General features: G+C 38.2%; 2 protein-coding genes across 3 annotated transcripts; both read left to right on the top strand.

Annotated features, from left to right (window-relative positions):
* On the top strand, positions 1-7,445 carry LOC109987144 (vesicle-associated membrane protein-associated protein B/C). 2 transcript variants are annotated; one of them, XM_020638141.3, is made up of 6 exons: positions 1-304; positions 1,430-1,582; positions 2,706-2,809; positions 4,082-4,162; positions 4,562-4,693; positions 5,635-7,445. In XM_020638141.3, the coding sequence occupies exons 1-6, from the start codon at positions 247-249 to the stop codon at positions 5,800-5,802; spliced, it is 696 nt and encodes a 231-aa protein (XP_020493797.1). In that variant the 5' UTR covers positions 1-246; the 3' UTR covers positions 5,803-7,445. The 2 variants fall into 2 exon arrangements, with proteins under 2 accessions (XP_020493797.1, XP_020493796.1); XM_020638140.3 differs by having other exon boundaries at positions 2-304; positions 4,511-4,693.
* Positions 7,446-7,995: 550 nt separating this feature from the next.
* Positions 7,996-14,795, top strand: LOC109987145 (charged multivesicular body protein 4b). The gene is made up of 5 exons (XM_020638143.3): positions 7,996-8,325; positions 10,121-10,298; positions 10,724-10,838; positions 11,620-11,746; positions 13,420-14,795. Exons 1-5 carry the CDS (start codon positions 8,142-8,144, stop codon positions 13,482-13,484), a joined length of 669 nt encoding a protein of 222 aa, XP_020493799.1. The 5' UTR covers positions 7,996-8,141; the 3' UTR covers positions 13,485-14,795.
* The last annotated feature ends 1,589 nt before the right edge of the window (positions 14,796-16,384 follow it).

Here is a 16,384-nt window from a genome sequence, read left to right as displayed (position 1 = left end):
CTCCGCTGCTAGCAGCAGAGTTAGCAGTAGCTTCTTTAGCCTTCAGCAGCTGTCGGTGGCAGTCAGTCAGCCGGCCTGTCAGTCCGAGTAGTGCTGCATTTATAATCGTCCTCCCCCTACTTCCCCTCCGCAGAAAAACCGTGGACGGCAGGTTCGTTTCCTCGGAAGCCAGCTACACCACCTTTCCGGGCTACCTGCAGGAAAATAACTTATTCTCTTCGTTAAGAAAGGAAGAAGCCCCGGGATATGGCAAGAACAGAACAAGTCCTGGTGCTAGAGCCACAACACGAACTGAAATTCAGAGGTAACGTTAAAGCAGAGGGCAGGGCCTAGAAACTGTTCCACTGTAATGTTTCCTGCTTCAACTATTTCATCTTTATACAAAATATACTTGTGTGTTTTTGTAATAGTAGCTTAAGGACGACTTATTTAACTTTACTCCACATTCTGTGTACGACGGCAGTGATGGTGACAGGTTATACGACAGTGTGCGACGATGCTAATTAGTAAGCTAGTAGCATTTAGCTAGATAAGCTAGCTGTCATTGCAGCGTCAGGGCAGGCCCGTACTCCAATTTCTTTAATTCACACATTCTGTTATATTCATTTGTCGTAAAACATTATTGTATAATATATGTACATTCTGCGTTTATGCCTTTTTTAAGTGTTGCTTAAACCCTACTGTAAATAAGTGACTATTCTAGCATTTTCTACGAATAGGGTATTATTTACAAGCCTCATTACTACGATTATTTCACAATATTATAAACTAGCAGATTTTATTAAGAGTTTTACCCTGTGTTTGTACTGTGAAACTCGAATTCCTCTTCAGCTTTTTCATTTCCAGAACTGTTTTTCAAATATAGACTGAGCTGGGGTGCCAGGTTTATTAGCTATATCCAGAGATAAATACCTTTCTGTTTGATTATTGATATAAAAATGTAATGGATTCAGTTACTAAACCAAGATTTTAAGTCATTTTGGAGCCATAAAACATGGTTAATCAGACATGAGTGAGACTGTCTGAAATTCACAAAAGCAACAAGCATTAGCACTTGTGTCACAAAAGTTGACTTGTTTATTAAGTAGTACGTTTTTACAGACAGACAATGAGTAATGTAGTAAAGCTAGCTCACATTGCTGCTCTTTTAAGTCATTGAACATTTAATTTAGGATTGTAATGGCAATGGCAGGCCCTGTGTTGTTACTCATAACATATTTTGCAAATTATTCCTGTCAGACACATCTTTTGTGTACAAACCTGTTTCAAAATGTATAATATCAACTAATTTTATTATTTACCAAGGATTCCAAGTAATGCTAATAAAATGACCCAAATATTCCAGTCCTCAAGCTATTATACACGTGTCACAAATTGACAAACACCTTTGAGTTACAACTTTAATGATGTTTCTCTTTGTCCTCCTCAGGTCCCTTTACAGATGTTGTCACGGCCACTCTGAAGCTCACCAACCCCACAGCGAGAAATGTGTGTTTCAAAGTCAAGACAACCGCGCCCCGCAGATACTGTGTGCGTCCAAACAGTGGCGTCATTGATGCTGGAACCTCCATCAATGTTTCTGGTCAGTAACCATTTTTTTTGCATCTACTAACAACATAACAGCTTGGTTGTAGTCAACCCATCATGTGTTTTACATACCTCATTCAGAGATGTTTAGGATATTTAACATGTTTATTTGAAAGTCTCTGTGGTTTGTTTTCAGACACTGAATCTAATTTGGGTCTAGGTATTTGATATCTAAGAAAAATTCACCACAGTGTTGATCTGATGGCCGAGCTGAAGAAAGCATTTTATAGATCAAATCACTCAGTAATGCAACTTGAATAACATTGGCAAATGTTGTAATCTGTTTAATTGCTAGCTGCAACAGAAGGAGAACACAATGTAGTAGCTAGCATATTAAATAATTGATGTAGCTCCAGAAATGCACGCTCAATGTCAAGCCAACATGTTTCCTGATGACGCACCAATATAAAGGGTTATAAATATTGTTGGTCAATCATTAGGAGACATGATTTTAAATCCGTGTCAGTGCTTGGTAACTTAAGCAGTGGTTCTCAACTTGTGGGACATGACACAAAGTGGGTCGCAGAGCCGTTTTTCAGTGGGTCACAATTGTGTGCCTCGAAAAAGAAATTGTGTCAAAAAGTCTATGTGGTGCTATTTAAACAGTTTAAATCTGTGGTCCAAACTGTACAAGTTTTCATTAAATATATTGGAAATTTGGGTGATGATTTCTCATGAAGGACTAGATGGTGGGTCCTGAGGCTAGACCAGTTGAGAACCACTGGCTTTGAGGATAATTGTTCTATCTTTTTCCAAACGGATAATTGAGGAATGAGGAAACAGGAACATTTATAAGTGTTAAAGAGTTTTCAAATTGAAGAAATAATTAATCCAAAAATCACATTAATCTTCACATAGTTTTGGATTAGTTCTGAAACAAAATGCATCTCTTTGCAAAGTTGCAATCCGATTTCTGTTTGTGGGAACACCTTAAAAAAAACATGTTCTGCATTTCCATAATGGAAATCAAGCTTAATCTCTAACATTCAAAACAACCTGGATAATGTAGTTTTTTGAGTGATGGTACTGTCACAACTAAGGACTTTGTTTCCTTCATTTCAATTCTAATTATATCCTTATTTGAGCTATTTATTCTGTTATTGTTTCTGTCCCCACAGTTATGCTACAGCCTTTTGACTACGACCCAAATGAAAAGAGTAAACATAAATTCATGGTTCAGTCCATGATCGCTCCGTACGACATGACTGATATGGAAGGAGTCGTAAGTACAAGAACATAACACGTTTTCATTTTATTCAGCTGAAGGGTAAATGTACTTATACCTTCAACTTTGTGTCTGTTGACCTGTTTTGTGTTTGTTTGTTTCCAACCATACTTTGGTTACATACTTTTGAACTTTACTCAGGCCTGCTCAGTAGGAGTGCAATGGATCACAAATCTCAAGGTTTCAGATAGGATAAGAGATTCAGTGTCACAGATCGGATCATTTTTGTAATTGGCACAAAGAAAAGACTATTTGAATATAACCTTTCTCCTCCCCACTTAACCATGACTGCAATTCTGCATTTTAACAGCACAACCATTCACAATGAATCTCCATGCATCTCATTTATGTAGGCTATTGTTTCCAAAATAAATACATAGCTGCAGTTCCAATAATAATACAAGCTGTCAGATAAACCTGATTTTGTTAAAAATTCTTTATAAAATCTGAGTACAAAAGTCTGCAGTGTAAAAAGCTGCATCATTTCAATGCCAGTATTTGTTACCCCCAAACTAAGTACATTAACATTACAAACGCAAAATAGAAATCGCTCTGTGAATAACAAATCTGCTTTAATCCACACACAGAAAAATCTAATTTGAGCTTTGACTGGGTAAACACTAAACAAATGCACACATTCAATTTAGCATGTGTGTGTGTGTCTCTATCTGTGCACAGGCTGTTGCACACCTGTTTTGTGAGGTAGATAACACAACAAACGCAGATTATGCTTTTCAGGACTATACCTTATATTGAATCACGATTAATCACATTCTATTTTGTCCTTTAAGGCACCCTGTAGTCACAATGGTGTAAAAGAACGACACTGCTGCATTTTGTTATGTCTCATTTCACTTGAAAAGAAATCTCAGACAGCTCAGCTTACATGTTTTCATTTACCTTTTTCCGTGGTGAAGTTAATGTCATAACCTTCGATCTACCAGAAGGTCCTTACTTTATTTCAGAATAAAAGCAGGGTTGAATTTGAACAGCATGTGAAGTACTCTCACCTTAAGACAGTACAAAAATTCAAAATAAAAGTTTCACAATTTTTTTTTTTTTTAATTTGAAATAATGGAATTTTAAACAAGCGATTAAAAATGTGATTAATCCCGACTAACTACTGAAATGCAGTCATTAATCATTTGACAGCCCTACTTATATTTAAATGATGGATAATCAACATTTACTGAACAGTTAGTGTATGAACATTGGCTGTATTTTCTTCTTCTCCTCTTTTTTTTTTCATGTCGATGCTCTCGTCCACAGTGGAAGGAGGCAAAGCCTGAAGAGCTGATGGATTCAAAGTTGAGATGTGCATTTGAGATGCCTCTAGAAAATGACAAAACTGTAAGTCTTCATCTTTGTTAATGGGCATTTGTTGTGTTACTGAAATAATAATTCATTTTTGATTTACAAATACATATTCCAGCACAACCATTCAGATCTATAAACTGGACAGAAAAATCATATTACATTTTTCCTTAGCGTTATTTCTTATTTCTTACTCCTAGTATTTTCTCATTGTCCTGCCCATGAGCAATGCATCACTGTACCACCCATCTCATGCTTTTTTTATTTCTGATTTATTTATTCTTCATCCAACTCCTTACCATGTCTCTGCATGTCTCCTTATCCCCTTCCTCTCCCTCAACTCTCAACCCTTCATCCTCGTCCACCCTCATTCTCTCTCCACAGCATGAGAATGAAAGCAACCAAACTGTGTATTCCTCTGCCTCCTCTGTTAAGACTGAGCACTCAGTGCTGCCCAAGTCAGCCAGTGCCTCACTGGATGATGGAGAGGTGAAAAAGATCATGGAGGAGTGCAAGCGGCTGCAGATGGAGGTCCAGAGGCTACGGGAAGAAAACAAACAGATCAGGGTAAGTTGAAGTAGACTGTGCACAGAAATACAGGACGGATCTTGTCGCTAATTGAGTCTAGTATGGAGCAGGGTGGATAGACAGGCATATATGTGTTGTATCTTCTGTTGGTTTTATTTTCTATGTGTATACAGTAGTTTTATCTGGCAAAGTTTGCATTTCTTCTCATTTTAATACATTTTTTGAAGGAGTTCCACACTCAGCTCTTTGACAGATGCAGAAGTCTCTGCATTTTTCTCCGCTTCTGAATTTTTATTTTACAAATTATTAACTATTTAGATAGTCAAAAATCATGACCCATCGCTAATATCAATCAGTCCTCCCAACTTAAGGTGAGGAAAAAGGTCTGAACTTGTATATACATTTATGTTGGGGGCAGAGGTTGTGTTAGACTCTCGCTGTTTGTCCTTTTGACAGAAAGGCTTGTAAAATTTCTGTCATGTGTTATTACCTGTCATTTTAATTTCAGTAATAATTTGATTTGTCTGCATGTGCCAAACCAAGGTACTTAATTACTGTGTTGTGCTTGTGTTAGCACATTTATGTTAGCATTAGCAAAGACCATTGTTGACTCATAGAGTATGTTAGTTTTAGCTCATGCAAGCATTCGCTCATAGTGTCACTTATCACAGTGCAAAGTGTGCTATGTGTCATTTGGTGGCATTGTAATTTTGCATGGAATTTCCCTGCATTTTAAGTCTTCCACCAGTGTCCTTACCTGTGAAAATGATGGACAGTCTACAGATTTTTCCATCAATTTTCAAAAAACTTGTGTCTAACATGGAGGATATTTGGTGAACAAGACCCCTTTAAGGGGGATGTATTACATTTGAATCAACTTCTCAATCCTCTCTGGTGGGCAAACTTTGTTGTAAGTACACTGTTTCTTCGATACTTTATTCACTGTATTTATAACTCTTTTTTTTTTTCCTTTATTGCAGGAAGACGACGGGCTGCGGAAGAGAAAGGTGACCTCAATGGCCACTCCTCACTCTTCTCCCACCATGGCAACCTCAACCATGAGGGACGAAGGTCTAAGCACCCGCCTCCTGGCACTCTGCGTGCTCTTTTTTGTCATTGGAGTCATTGTTGGCAAGTTGGCCCTGTAGAGACACAGTCAAACAAGAGCACAGTAACGGATGGACGGACGAATGGCCTGCTCCAGAGGATGTGTCCATGACGACAATGGGGATGTCTTGTTGGTTTATGTTGATCTCTCTTTTTTTTAACATTTAAGGCAATATTGTCATGGTTTGTCTGAATGGGGGAAAAAATCATGTTAAAAGGAAGGAAGGTGATCCCAAAAAAACCATCAGTGCAAGTGTTTTTGTCATGGGCCTTGCCTTTTTCTTTTTTCTTTGAAAAATCACCCCCTTTGATCTGTTCTTTCCGTCCATCCCATCTTCCTAAATGATCTTCCGCAACTTGCACAGGTAACAGCTAGTGATGAGTGAAAGTAGCTTCATGCTGGCTATTTGTCTTTCATTGATAGTTTATTGATTCTTTGGTCTTAAAACTTTCTCACTTACATTTTCAATAAGAAAGAACTAACACTCCTGATAATCGTGTGTGTGTGTGTGTGTGTGTGTGTGTGTGTGTGTGTGTGTGTGTGTGTGTGTGTGTGTGTGTGTGTGTGTGTGTGTGTGTGTGTGTGTGTGTGTGTGTGTGTGTGTGTGTGTGTGTGTGTGTGTGTGTGTGTGTGTGTGTGTGTGTGTGTGTGTGTGTGTGTGTGTGTGTGTGTGTGTGTGTGTGTGTACACGGTAATTAAATTTATCTGCAAAATTATAAATCAGTAAAAAGAAATATTATATTAAAAACAAGTGAATGCGGTACAGTGGACGAGATCAAAAAGAAAAGCAACATTTTCTTCAAACCATCATCCACTTTACACAGTGAATACTTTTAATTTGAAAGTATTATCGCAGGATGATACAGGCACTGGTTAAAATGTCTCATTATAAAGCAGAGGATTTATCATTCAAATTGTTCCCAGACATTTTCAATAGAGAACATTACTGAATGAAACCGTAGTTAATTTTGTTCATGGAGTATTGCATTTACATCCTCTAGTGTATTACAGCAGCTAATTGCTTGTTTTCTTACATTATTATGTACCCACAACCCTTCTGTTTTAATATTCAAATGCACTATATTCATATTTCCAATCTGCAGTCTGCATGAAATGACCGGGATTTATTATATTTTTTTTTCTGAGTGTTGCTGGTATATAAGCAAAAAAAAAAAAACTGTCTTATAAGGGACCATCTTTAGTCGGGTTTTTCAGTTTGTGTGTGTTTTGTTTCCTTTCCGTTCTCTTGTTTTTTCTTGCTCTGGTGGTTGTGGGATAACTGACACAACACAGTTTATTATCTCTACTATCACATGGCCATCTAAGGAGGTTGTTAGAAAAATAGAAACATATGTTTTTTTTCCATTGCCTGAGGGAACTAAGGGACAAGAGAGGTGGGAATGTAGGTGGCTGGAATGAAGACCGACCTGTGAATACACACTACATTTAAAAAAAAAAAAAAAAAAAAAAAAAAAGGCAACAGCGCTTCGACCACACATGCAAAGAATCAGTCACACAAAAATGTAATCACCTGGTAATTGGTTACTCTTTTGTATGTACATATTAATAAAAATACTTAAAAAAAATGGCAAAGTTATTAACATACTGTATTAAAGAAAGGAAATGATTGAACAATCATCATGGATCTTGTAGCGTCATAATAAATTAAAATACATAAACCCCCTTGCTGTCTGCTCTTTCAAAACTACCCTTTTATTCCTCATTCAACAATGCAGCCAATTGTGATGAGAATGTTTTTGTGTTGCTGCTCAAAATAATAATTCAATGAGGGGCAGAACCTTTCAGCCCATGCTGATATTTTGGGGGATGGGGTCACTTTAAAATATATAAAAATAATAAATTAACTTATACTAATAGATTAATGTCAATTTACTGTAATATCAGTTAAAAAGGGGAACAGGCAAAATATATGCTCTGGAAGCATTTTAATGTGTGGCAGTGCTGATGGCCAAACACTTAACTTTTATTATTTCAAACAGCTTCATGCTTTAAGTCAAGAAAACTAAATTGGACTTCCAGTAGGCTCCCCTAAAATGACTGTTTATTTGAGAGAGTTTAAATAATAAAACAAAGTAAAGGTTCTCTGACTGGAAAGTTCATCTACAATATGAGTATTTAGTTATTGCTCCATTTCGCCAGGAGATGGAGACACTTTCAACAAAAACGGCCCCCACTCATCGGGGCAACATGACGTCATTGGGCCTTATCCAGGAAGTAGAAAAACATCAACAATCCTTCCAGGTCCCAATCTGGGCGAAGTATCAGTGTAGCCTAGCAGCGTGCTAGCCAGGTGTGTGTTCTTGGTTTCTTAAGCATATTTGTTATATTTTTTAATAAGCTTGTTGTAGTATCCGAGATATGTCGTGGATAAGTAAGATATTGGGAGGAGGGGGAAAGGGGGGAAAGGGACCGAGCCCACAGGAGGCAATCCAGAAACTCCGAGAAACGGAAGAGATGCTAACGAAAAAACAGGAATTTCTTGAGAAAAAGATCGATCAGGAACTCCAAATTGCCAAGAAAAACGGCACGAAGAACAAAAGAGGTGAGATACCATGACACAAGTCATACAGTTTCTACTCTTTATCATCAAGTGCTCCGCTCAGTGATGGTACGTTAAACGTTTGAACGTTAGCTAAGTTGGCTAACTTTCCCAGCGTCTTTATCACGGACATGGTTTACACACAAAATAAGAGGTCTGATTATTGTTTATCTTTGTTTTGTTTCAGGAAATGGTGGCCTTGTCATCTTAGCATATGTCTAGTGATCATGCTCTGATCGATCACTGACCATTTAAACATTAAAGTACTCGACTGTGTTGACTGTAAAGCTCCAGTTAATGGTCTACAGATAGTCTGGCAGTACAGATATAGGTCCAGTGTTTTGGGACAAGGGTTCAGCATTGTACAACGACGTGATGTCATTGTCAGAAAGGTGGGCGTGGTTGCACCTTGGATTGAAACCTACAGTCCTCAGGTCAGGTGGTTTAAAGCTGCCTTTAAATGAATATTATAGCAAGTAATGCCAGAAAACAAACAATGATGGCAGCAACTGAAATCCCATATTCTAACACCAACAAAATGTTAAATACCTTATAAAGATACAAGTATGGTACAGGACAAGGTCTAATTGACCAGTTTGTCACCAAATGGCCAGTAGTCCTTGAGATTTACTTCAATAAAATAAATATTGACAGACCAACCACTATGTGTCATGTCAAAACAAGTGGGTTGAATAATATTATTGATACAATGACGAGATATAAATCCATATTGTCTGGTTCAACCTAACACTTTAGGTCATCCATAAAGTAAAGAATCAAAAGAGGTTGATGAAATAAAGTTTCAGACTTCAGGGGTATTACAGTGCATTATTAACAAAAAAAAATACTTGACTACTTTGTAAGCATGTCCGTCATCCTAATTATTTCTTCCTCCACAACAATGGTCATAATGAGTCAACTGAGCATGACACATACTGATAGTTTCACTGCAGCGGCTCTGTTTCAGTGGTTGTGGTCATGTGACTACTTCGGTTAATTAGTTCCTACTTTACATTTCAACCGCCGAGCACCAGTTTTAAAGGGGACGTATTATGAAAAATTCACTTTGACAGTGTTTTTGAACATTTATTTGGGTAACTTGAGTGTCTACTGTCCCACAACATGTGAAATAAACCCATCCAGTCCTTTGTTTGTGGTCTGTATAAGTCTTACGACACAGAGAAAAATGCTCCGTTTCTAATTTGCTCTCCTTGTGATGTCACAGTGGGATTCTGGTAAAACAATCCCCTCCCCTCCCCTGGTATCTCCCCATGGACTCCACCCCCAGCCTAGAACAAAACTTTTGCGCAGGTCTGAAATTTTTATTCTCGCTACAGAGGATTGATGTCTACTGGGAAAACTCGGGGGGGGGGGGGGTCATTACATTTAAAGAGACACACACACCAAAACGGAGTGTTCTGAGAGAGCTGGTTTATACAGGGTCACAAACCTCCTCTGGTGCTTGATTCATGTTATATTTTGACCAAAGGAGAATGTTTGAAAAGGTAGAAAAGGGGGATAATACGTTATCTTTGGACCCTCTGATGAAATCCTTGTTGATCAGATTCTAATTCCACATAGGTTGATCATTGTGGTTCCACAGAGCACCAGATGTTGTGCTGACTGCATCTGCTAATGCTCAACCACTTACTCAGGGTGTCCTTCCTTGTTGGGGATAAAAGTTCCCCAACACTAAGAGATTAATTCAATATCATAAAACTGCATACTCACAAAGCAGTCTATTTTTGTAACAATCTAATCCTGACTCTTTTTTTCTCTTTGCTGTCTCTCTCCTCAGCGGCTCTGCAGGCTTTAAAAAGAAAGAAGCGGTATGAGAAACAGCTCGCCCAGATTGACGGCACGCTGTCGACCATCGAGTTCCAGAGAGAAGCTCTGGAGAATGCCAACACAAACACCGAAGTGCTCAAGAACATGGGTTTCGCTGCCAAGGCTATGAAATCTGCCCACGAAAACATGTAAAATCTATCAACCATTCACTGATGAAGTTCTTTACAGTTCGAGTGATTGATCACCTTGATGCAATTTTAAAGATACTGTAGTGTTGTCTGATTGAACAGAAAGATTATCAGAAGTATGCTTTGCTCCTGCCAAAAACAGAACCTTTATTATCCAGCAATACCTCCCTGAATGAACCTGATCACATCCAGATTTTAACTGCATCAAATGACTAAAATAAATATATCAAGAACCCAACAGAAAAAAGGACGCACACTTATCCCCTTCTTAAATACGTAGAATTTATGTAATCAATGCACAACATATGCAGTTAAAAATGTGTTGTAAATGGTTCATGCCCTTATTTCTCAGTGTGTGTAGGTAAAAAATGCATGTATACTGTATATGTCAAAATGATTTATCACAACTAAATCTTCTTTTTCAGGGATATTGACAAGGTGGACGACCTGATGCAGGACATTACAGAGCAGCAGGAGCTAGCCCAGGAAATCTCTGATGCAATCTCTAAACCTGTCGGCTTTGGAGAAGAGTTTGATGAGGTGGGAGACAGCTTTGAGATTTTTGTTAGTTTTTTCATATGCAAGTTTTAGGGGAATCAGAATCAGCAATTGTCATTGCCTTGTAGGAAATTGTCAACTATTGTTTTTTTCTGTTTTTCAACATGCCGTATCGATGTTGGTTGACATAAAAAGCGTAAATTGAAGTTCATGATCATTCTTGATGCTGCCGAGCCTACTTCTAGGATCCGCCAGCATGAGCTCATTCAGTTAACCTCTACGCTTCTCGAGTCACTGCTCTGGTATTGAGGATTATGTATTTATTTATTAATTATATTACTCTCTGAAAAAACATCACCACTGTATATGTAATCAGCTATCCTGGAATAATGTGGTCAAGAGAATTGATTTTCTCTTTCTGAATTTCTACGCTAGCCAACACTAACTCCCAGAAAAACAAGGTAGAGATTAAAAACAAATTCAGCAGAACTGAAGGTGCTTTACACTGCATGTCAACATTCACACACACACACATTCATACACTAATCAGGTGCTGTGCAAGTCAAATAATCAGCTTTTCATTCACATACATTCATACACTTGTTGGTTATGCCTTGGTTAGCAATTTCAGACTCAGTATCCTTAGCCAATCCAATCATTAGCCTGCTTTACCTCTAAGCCACAGCCATCATACACTTAGTTTAAAAAGAAAAACAGTTTTATATATAATAGAGATATTCTTGGTGGGATCCTTATCTTTGTGGTTTCAGTGACGATGACTCAGGTTAATCCTTGTGTTTGTGTTTACTGCCGACTTTTCCAGGATGAGCTTCTGGCTGAGTTGGATGAGCTAGAACAGGAGGAGCTGGATAGAAACCTCCTGGAGATCGGGGGACCAGAGAACGTCCCTCTCCCAAATGTGCCTTCAACTTCATTACCTTCCAGACCTGGTGAGTGCCTTCTTAAAAATCCAAACAAGAACTGTCCAAGTTCACCAGCATTTACTAATATAAAAGACTGGGTCAAAATGTGAGGGAAATGATATACATGCACACTCTTTCTCAGCTGTTGTTGCCAGGTAAACAGTGGAGACTACAGGAAGTCAAAGTGCAGTTGTAGTTGTTTCACTTTATGGTGTTTGTGTGGATTGAACTGACAACATGCATTTTGGCTGCCAGTTATAGCCTCATCATTTGTACGGATTACAGATGCTTCTATTTGGAATTGAGAGGCTAATAACAACAAAGGCTAGTTATCTGTTTGTTGTTGCTGGTGATATTATTAGCAATTATATTCATCTAACAAATGTAAAATATTAGACGTATGAAAAGAGAAAAGGTTGTTGAGTGCATTTTTGTAAGGCAAACCCAAATTTATAGAAATAATTCACCACATGAATTTATTGTAAGCTTTTATGAGATATCCTAACTTTATTTTTGTTTAGGATGTAGACTTACTTAAAACACTTTCTTGTTCTTGGATTAGGAAACCCCCAAAGGATAACTGCAAATCGTCTGACTAACTAATTACTGGTTACCTGAGACTGTTGAGGTTGACAGTTTAGAAATGATAAGTCTTTTACCTCAAACTGTCTAGCAGCTCTGTCCTCCTCTCTTCTGTCCTCCTTCCTCTGCTGTTTTTGTGAACAGCCAATGTAGAGAAAATGAAATCCAAATCTGGTGTATGAGACGCACTTTTGATAGCTATTTATTCATCTAAAAAGTTGGCTTGTCCTATTTCCTGGTGCGACCAATATATTTTTTGATTTTTGATTTTGATATCCTTTATTAATCCTTGAGGGAAATTCAGTTTTACACTGTTATTTATAGGGACATGCTTCTCACACACACAGGCCTGAATCACATGCACAAACAGGACCTGTGGACATGCATTGGTTAGAGAGATGTCAGAGTGGGGCTGCTACAAGCTGCTAAGCAGAGAGCGCAACAGAGAAGTTGTGGGCTCAACTTTTTAACATCTTCACTGGGTCATAATCGTGCATTTAAAAGAAAACAGTGGTATATTGTTCCGTAATTAAACCTTGTGCTCTTTTGATTGAAAGAGTCTTAAAGTTAACGAGACCAGAGGAGGTGGGTAGCAAAACTCTCGGGCTATGAGTCTGTACTTCATAATTTTCACCATAGGCTGAAAGCTCAACTACCGTACTGCAGCTAGAAGGAGTGCAAACTCCACAAAGTGAAAACAGATGGTACTAAAAGAGCGACACAGCTGTACACAAACTGCATGTTGTACACTTCACTGAACATAATAGAAACTGTCACACAGGTAGACAATTTAAACCCTTTTTCTCTGTGGGGAACCCCCCCCCCCCCCAAAAAAAAAAAAAAGAAAACCAAAACAGACTGTGTCTTACACACATACAGAAAACTATTACACATTTTCAGGGCCAAGATTTCAATAATCAGAACAATAATTAAATTCTCTTACTTATCACAAAATAAGTCCATCTTTTGCTTTAAGCTCAGCTGTTGCAGTATACCTTTGTCTCTCTGGAGATTCCAGAGGATGTTGGTAAACAAGCTGAGATCAGCTAAACATGACAGTACAAATCCATTCATATGACTCACTGTGTGGATGTTTTTCTTCTGTTCACTTTCTATAGCCAAGAAAGAGGAGGATGAGGACGACATGGAGGACCTGCAGCGCTGGGCGATGGAAGCCATGTAAACACAGCATCTGCCTGATCATACCTGCATCAGAGAGAGGAAGAGAAAGAAGCAGCTTTGGAGAGAATGGACTGATTGGGTGTTGTTTATGAGTGTTTTTGCGTGTGTGAGGAGAGATGACCGTCAACTTTATGTAACACTACGAATAAGCAAAATGCTGTAGTCTTTTTTTTCCTTCTTTTTTTCCCCCTGACTGAACCCCTTCACAAACATGGCACCTCCTGGGTGCTCAGCAAACAAAGCTATGTCAAGGGCTTATTTATTGAAGCTCTATCACTGCACCTTGTCAAATTCACCTGATACATCTCTGTCCTCGATTTTACAATGCTAGCACTTTGTGGTCCTTGTTCTGGGTGGGGTTCTTTCAACAACCACAGAGTTTATATCAAAGTGTGATATTATCAGCACTGTGGTGCCGTACAGGCGTGGTTTTCAGCGAGGTTTTATAAGCTTGGTGAAGTTGTTATCATAACTGGATGACAGGGGAATTTTCATAGGAGCTTGATCCTCAAAGATTTGTTTCCAACTCACATATTTAGCTGTAATTGTTGTGTTGAACCTGCTGGAAGGTTTTCTTTTTCACAAAAATACCAATCCTTTGTGCTCTGTTTTTTTTTTTTTTTTGTTAATTGTTCTTGAAAATATGAGCACAGCTGAGCATGAGCTAAATGAAGAAGATGTGTGTTTGCCAGAGTCCAAACCCTTTTGTTTTGTTTCAGGCTGTGTGCTTTGCCCCGCCCCTCCCCCCCACCTTACCACATGTTGACATTTCTACAACATCACCCTCCCTGAAAGGCAGTGTCCTCCATGTTCCTGTGATTTAGTGTAAATATCCCAGATTTGTCTCTTTTAATATACTGTTCTGCTGTCACTAAAAGGTTCTCTTTTGTGTGTGTGTGTGTGTGTGTGCGTGCGTGTGTGCGCACGTGTGTGTGTGTGCGCGTGTGTGTGCGTGCGGCTGTGTGGCATGCAGCAGTGAGGATTCACAATACAGTTCAAAACGCACCGCTACATTTTGCATTTGTAAGTGAAATGTTAAACACTTCCATCCTGACTCTCGGTACGTCACATACCTAATTTTCTTTCTTTTTTTTCAAATAGTATAATGTTAAAAAAATAAATATAGTTGGACTACTATAGTTTGCGTTTCAAGAAATTAATTCATTTCATTTTTCAGAGTCATAATGTACAATTTTTACAGAAGAAAAAAGGCAGAAGAAAAGATTGGTGGACAAGCATGTTTGCAATTTCTATGTTTTATTTATCCCGATGAAAATATTATTTGCAAAATCATTAAAGGTTTTCAATTCTTGTCATTGTGTGATATGAGTATATGTAGTGTTACTTTTTAATGCAAGGTGTATTTCAGACTGTATGCTAACACAGAGGTTTCTAAACATTTCAGCTTGGGACCCCCAAAGTAACTGTGCCAGAGACTGGAGACCCCCTCTGTCCCTGTTTGAATTATTTATTGTATGAAAGGCTAAAAGCAGAACATAAGTAATCTTCATGCATAAACAGACTGAGTGGATGTACAAAATGTAATAAGCAGACACACAGGTGATGTATGTGTGTATTTTTTATTCACAGGGAGCAACAGACACATACATTGTTGCAGTTATGTGCAAACTTACATTTAAAGGATGTTTTTTATAGATATTGCTTTCATTTCAGCATAAATCTTAAATAACGACTATCGTATTTTAAACTTCACTCCTTTTTTTCATATATTCAGTAAAATATGCAATTTGAAATCATTTAAGAAAATGCATTTGGTTATGGAAGGCCTCTCGCGACCCCCTTCTCAGCGTCTCACAACTCCCTGGGGGGTCTCAACACCCACTTTGGGAACCACTATGCTAACACATTGCTCTGATATGGAATATAATCTTTTTGTACATCAAATACAAGGGAATGTATGGTTTTTGTCATCAATCAGGTACACAAAATTAAAAGATACTCAATTTATTGAAAATGATACAAGTAAATTGTAACAGGTGGAGATTGTGTTATAAGTATAATATGAGTAAAGAAGCGGAGAAGCTAGGCTTTCAGTATACTAGTAGGGAGTGTAAAAATTCACAAGAGTACTGCATATTCAGGGATGGTCAAGCAAAGGCTAGAAAACCACTGGGAAAATTCTTCAGATCTATAGGGATGGGGTTCAAGACCCACAAACTAGAAAATCAGGTGTTTCCTTTTACATTTCTTAACATGAAATTGTAAACCTCAAATGACTGTCTAGGGAGTTTTGGTATATAAAACAGAACTGATTGCTATAATATTAGCACTGCAGTAGGTAGTTGAACTCCAGTAGAGGAGGATAGTCATATGTTCAGATTCACCCTCAGTTTTAGAAGCCCTGAGAAGAAACAATTGGAGAGCATGGCCAGACCTTGTTGTAAAATTGTTGGTTCTGCTTGGGACAATCGGAACCAACTCGGATACTCTAATTGTAGAGTATCCGGTTATCCAAATGTTGGTTCTTCATTAAGGGAAATGTAAGAGCAGTGTGGCAAGAGACAGTGGGACAACGAAAACATAACTTTTCAGTACAAATAGCATGAAGTCAAACAATGTAATCTGGGCCAAGTCATGATCATGATAAATTCACAAGGGACTGAGCAAAGATACAGTCATGATGATGGACTATGCAGAGCCTGCAAACAGCAACATGGGTATTTATGGGTTGTTGCCATGGATACAAAGAGCAAAGACAAAAGCTTAAAACTGCTTTATTGTGGATAGGAATTCTGATTGTAATTAAATTCAGTTAGTTTCAAGAGGATTGCTCTTAAAAATGGAAATAGCTGAAGTGCTACCAATACAGGCCTATGAGAGGCAGTAATGTGCTGCAGGGCATCTAGACGGCCGAAAATCCGAAGGAAGAAGAAGAAGAAT

This window comes from Labrus bergylta, chromosome 12, assembly GCF_963930695.1.
Source record: "Labrus bergylta chromosome 12, fLabBer1.1, whole genome shotgun sequence".
NCBI classification, from domain to species: domain Eukaryota; kingdom Metazoa; phylum Chordata; class Actinopteri; order Labriformes; family Labridae; genus Labrus; species Labrus bergylta.
The sequence above is the reverse complement of the archived record's forward strand: the minus strand, read 5'-3'. Positions and strand labels throughout refer to the sequence as shown.

Excerpts from the sequence above, each read along its gene's own strand:
- LOC109987144 (XM_020638140.3), top strand. The coding sequence starts at position 247 with ATGGCAAGAACAGAACAAGTCCTGGTGCTAGAGCCACAACACGAACTG. Across the intron at positions 305-1,429 it reads ACACGAACTGAAATTCAGAG|GTCCCTTTACAGATGTTGTC; the intron begins GTAACGTTAAAG and ends TGTCCTCCTCAG. Across the intron at positions 4,163-4,510 it reads CTCTAGAAAATGACAAAACT|CATGAGAATGAAAGCAACCA; the intron begins GTAAGTCTTCAT and ends CTCTCTCCACAG.
- LOC109987145 (XM_020638143.3), top strand. The coding sequence starts at position 8,142 with ATGTCGTGGATAAGTAAGATATTGGGAGGAGGGGGAAAGGGGGGAAAG. Across the intron at positions 10,299-10,723 it reads AAATCTGCCCACGAAAACAT|GGATATTGACAAGGTGGACG; the intron begins GTAAAATCTATC and ends CTTCTTTTTCAG. Across the intron at positions 10,839-11,619 it reads TTGGAGAAGAGTTTGATGAG|GATGAGCTTCTGGCTGAGTT; the intron begins GTGGGAGACAGC and ends CGACTTTTCCAG.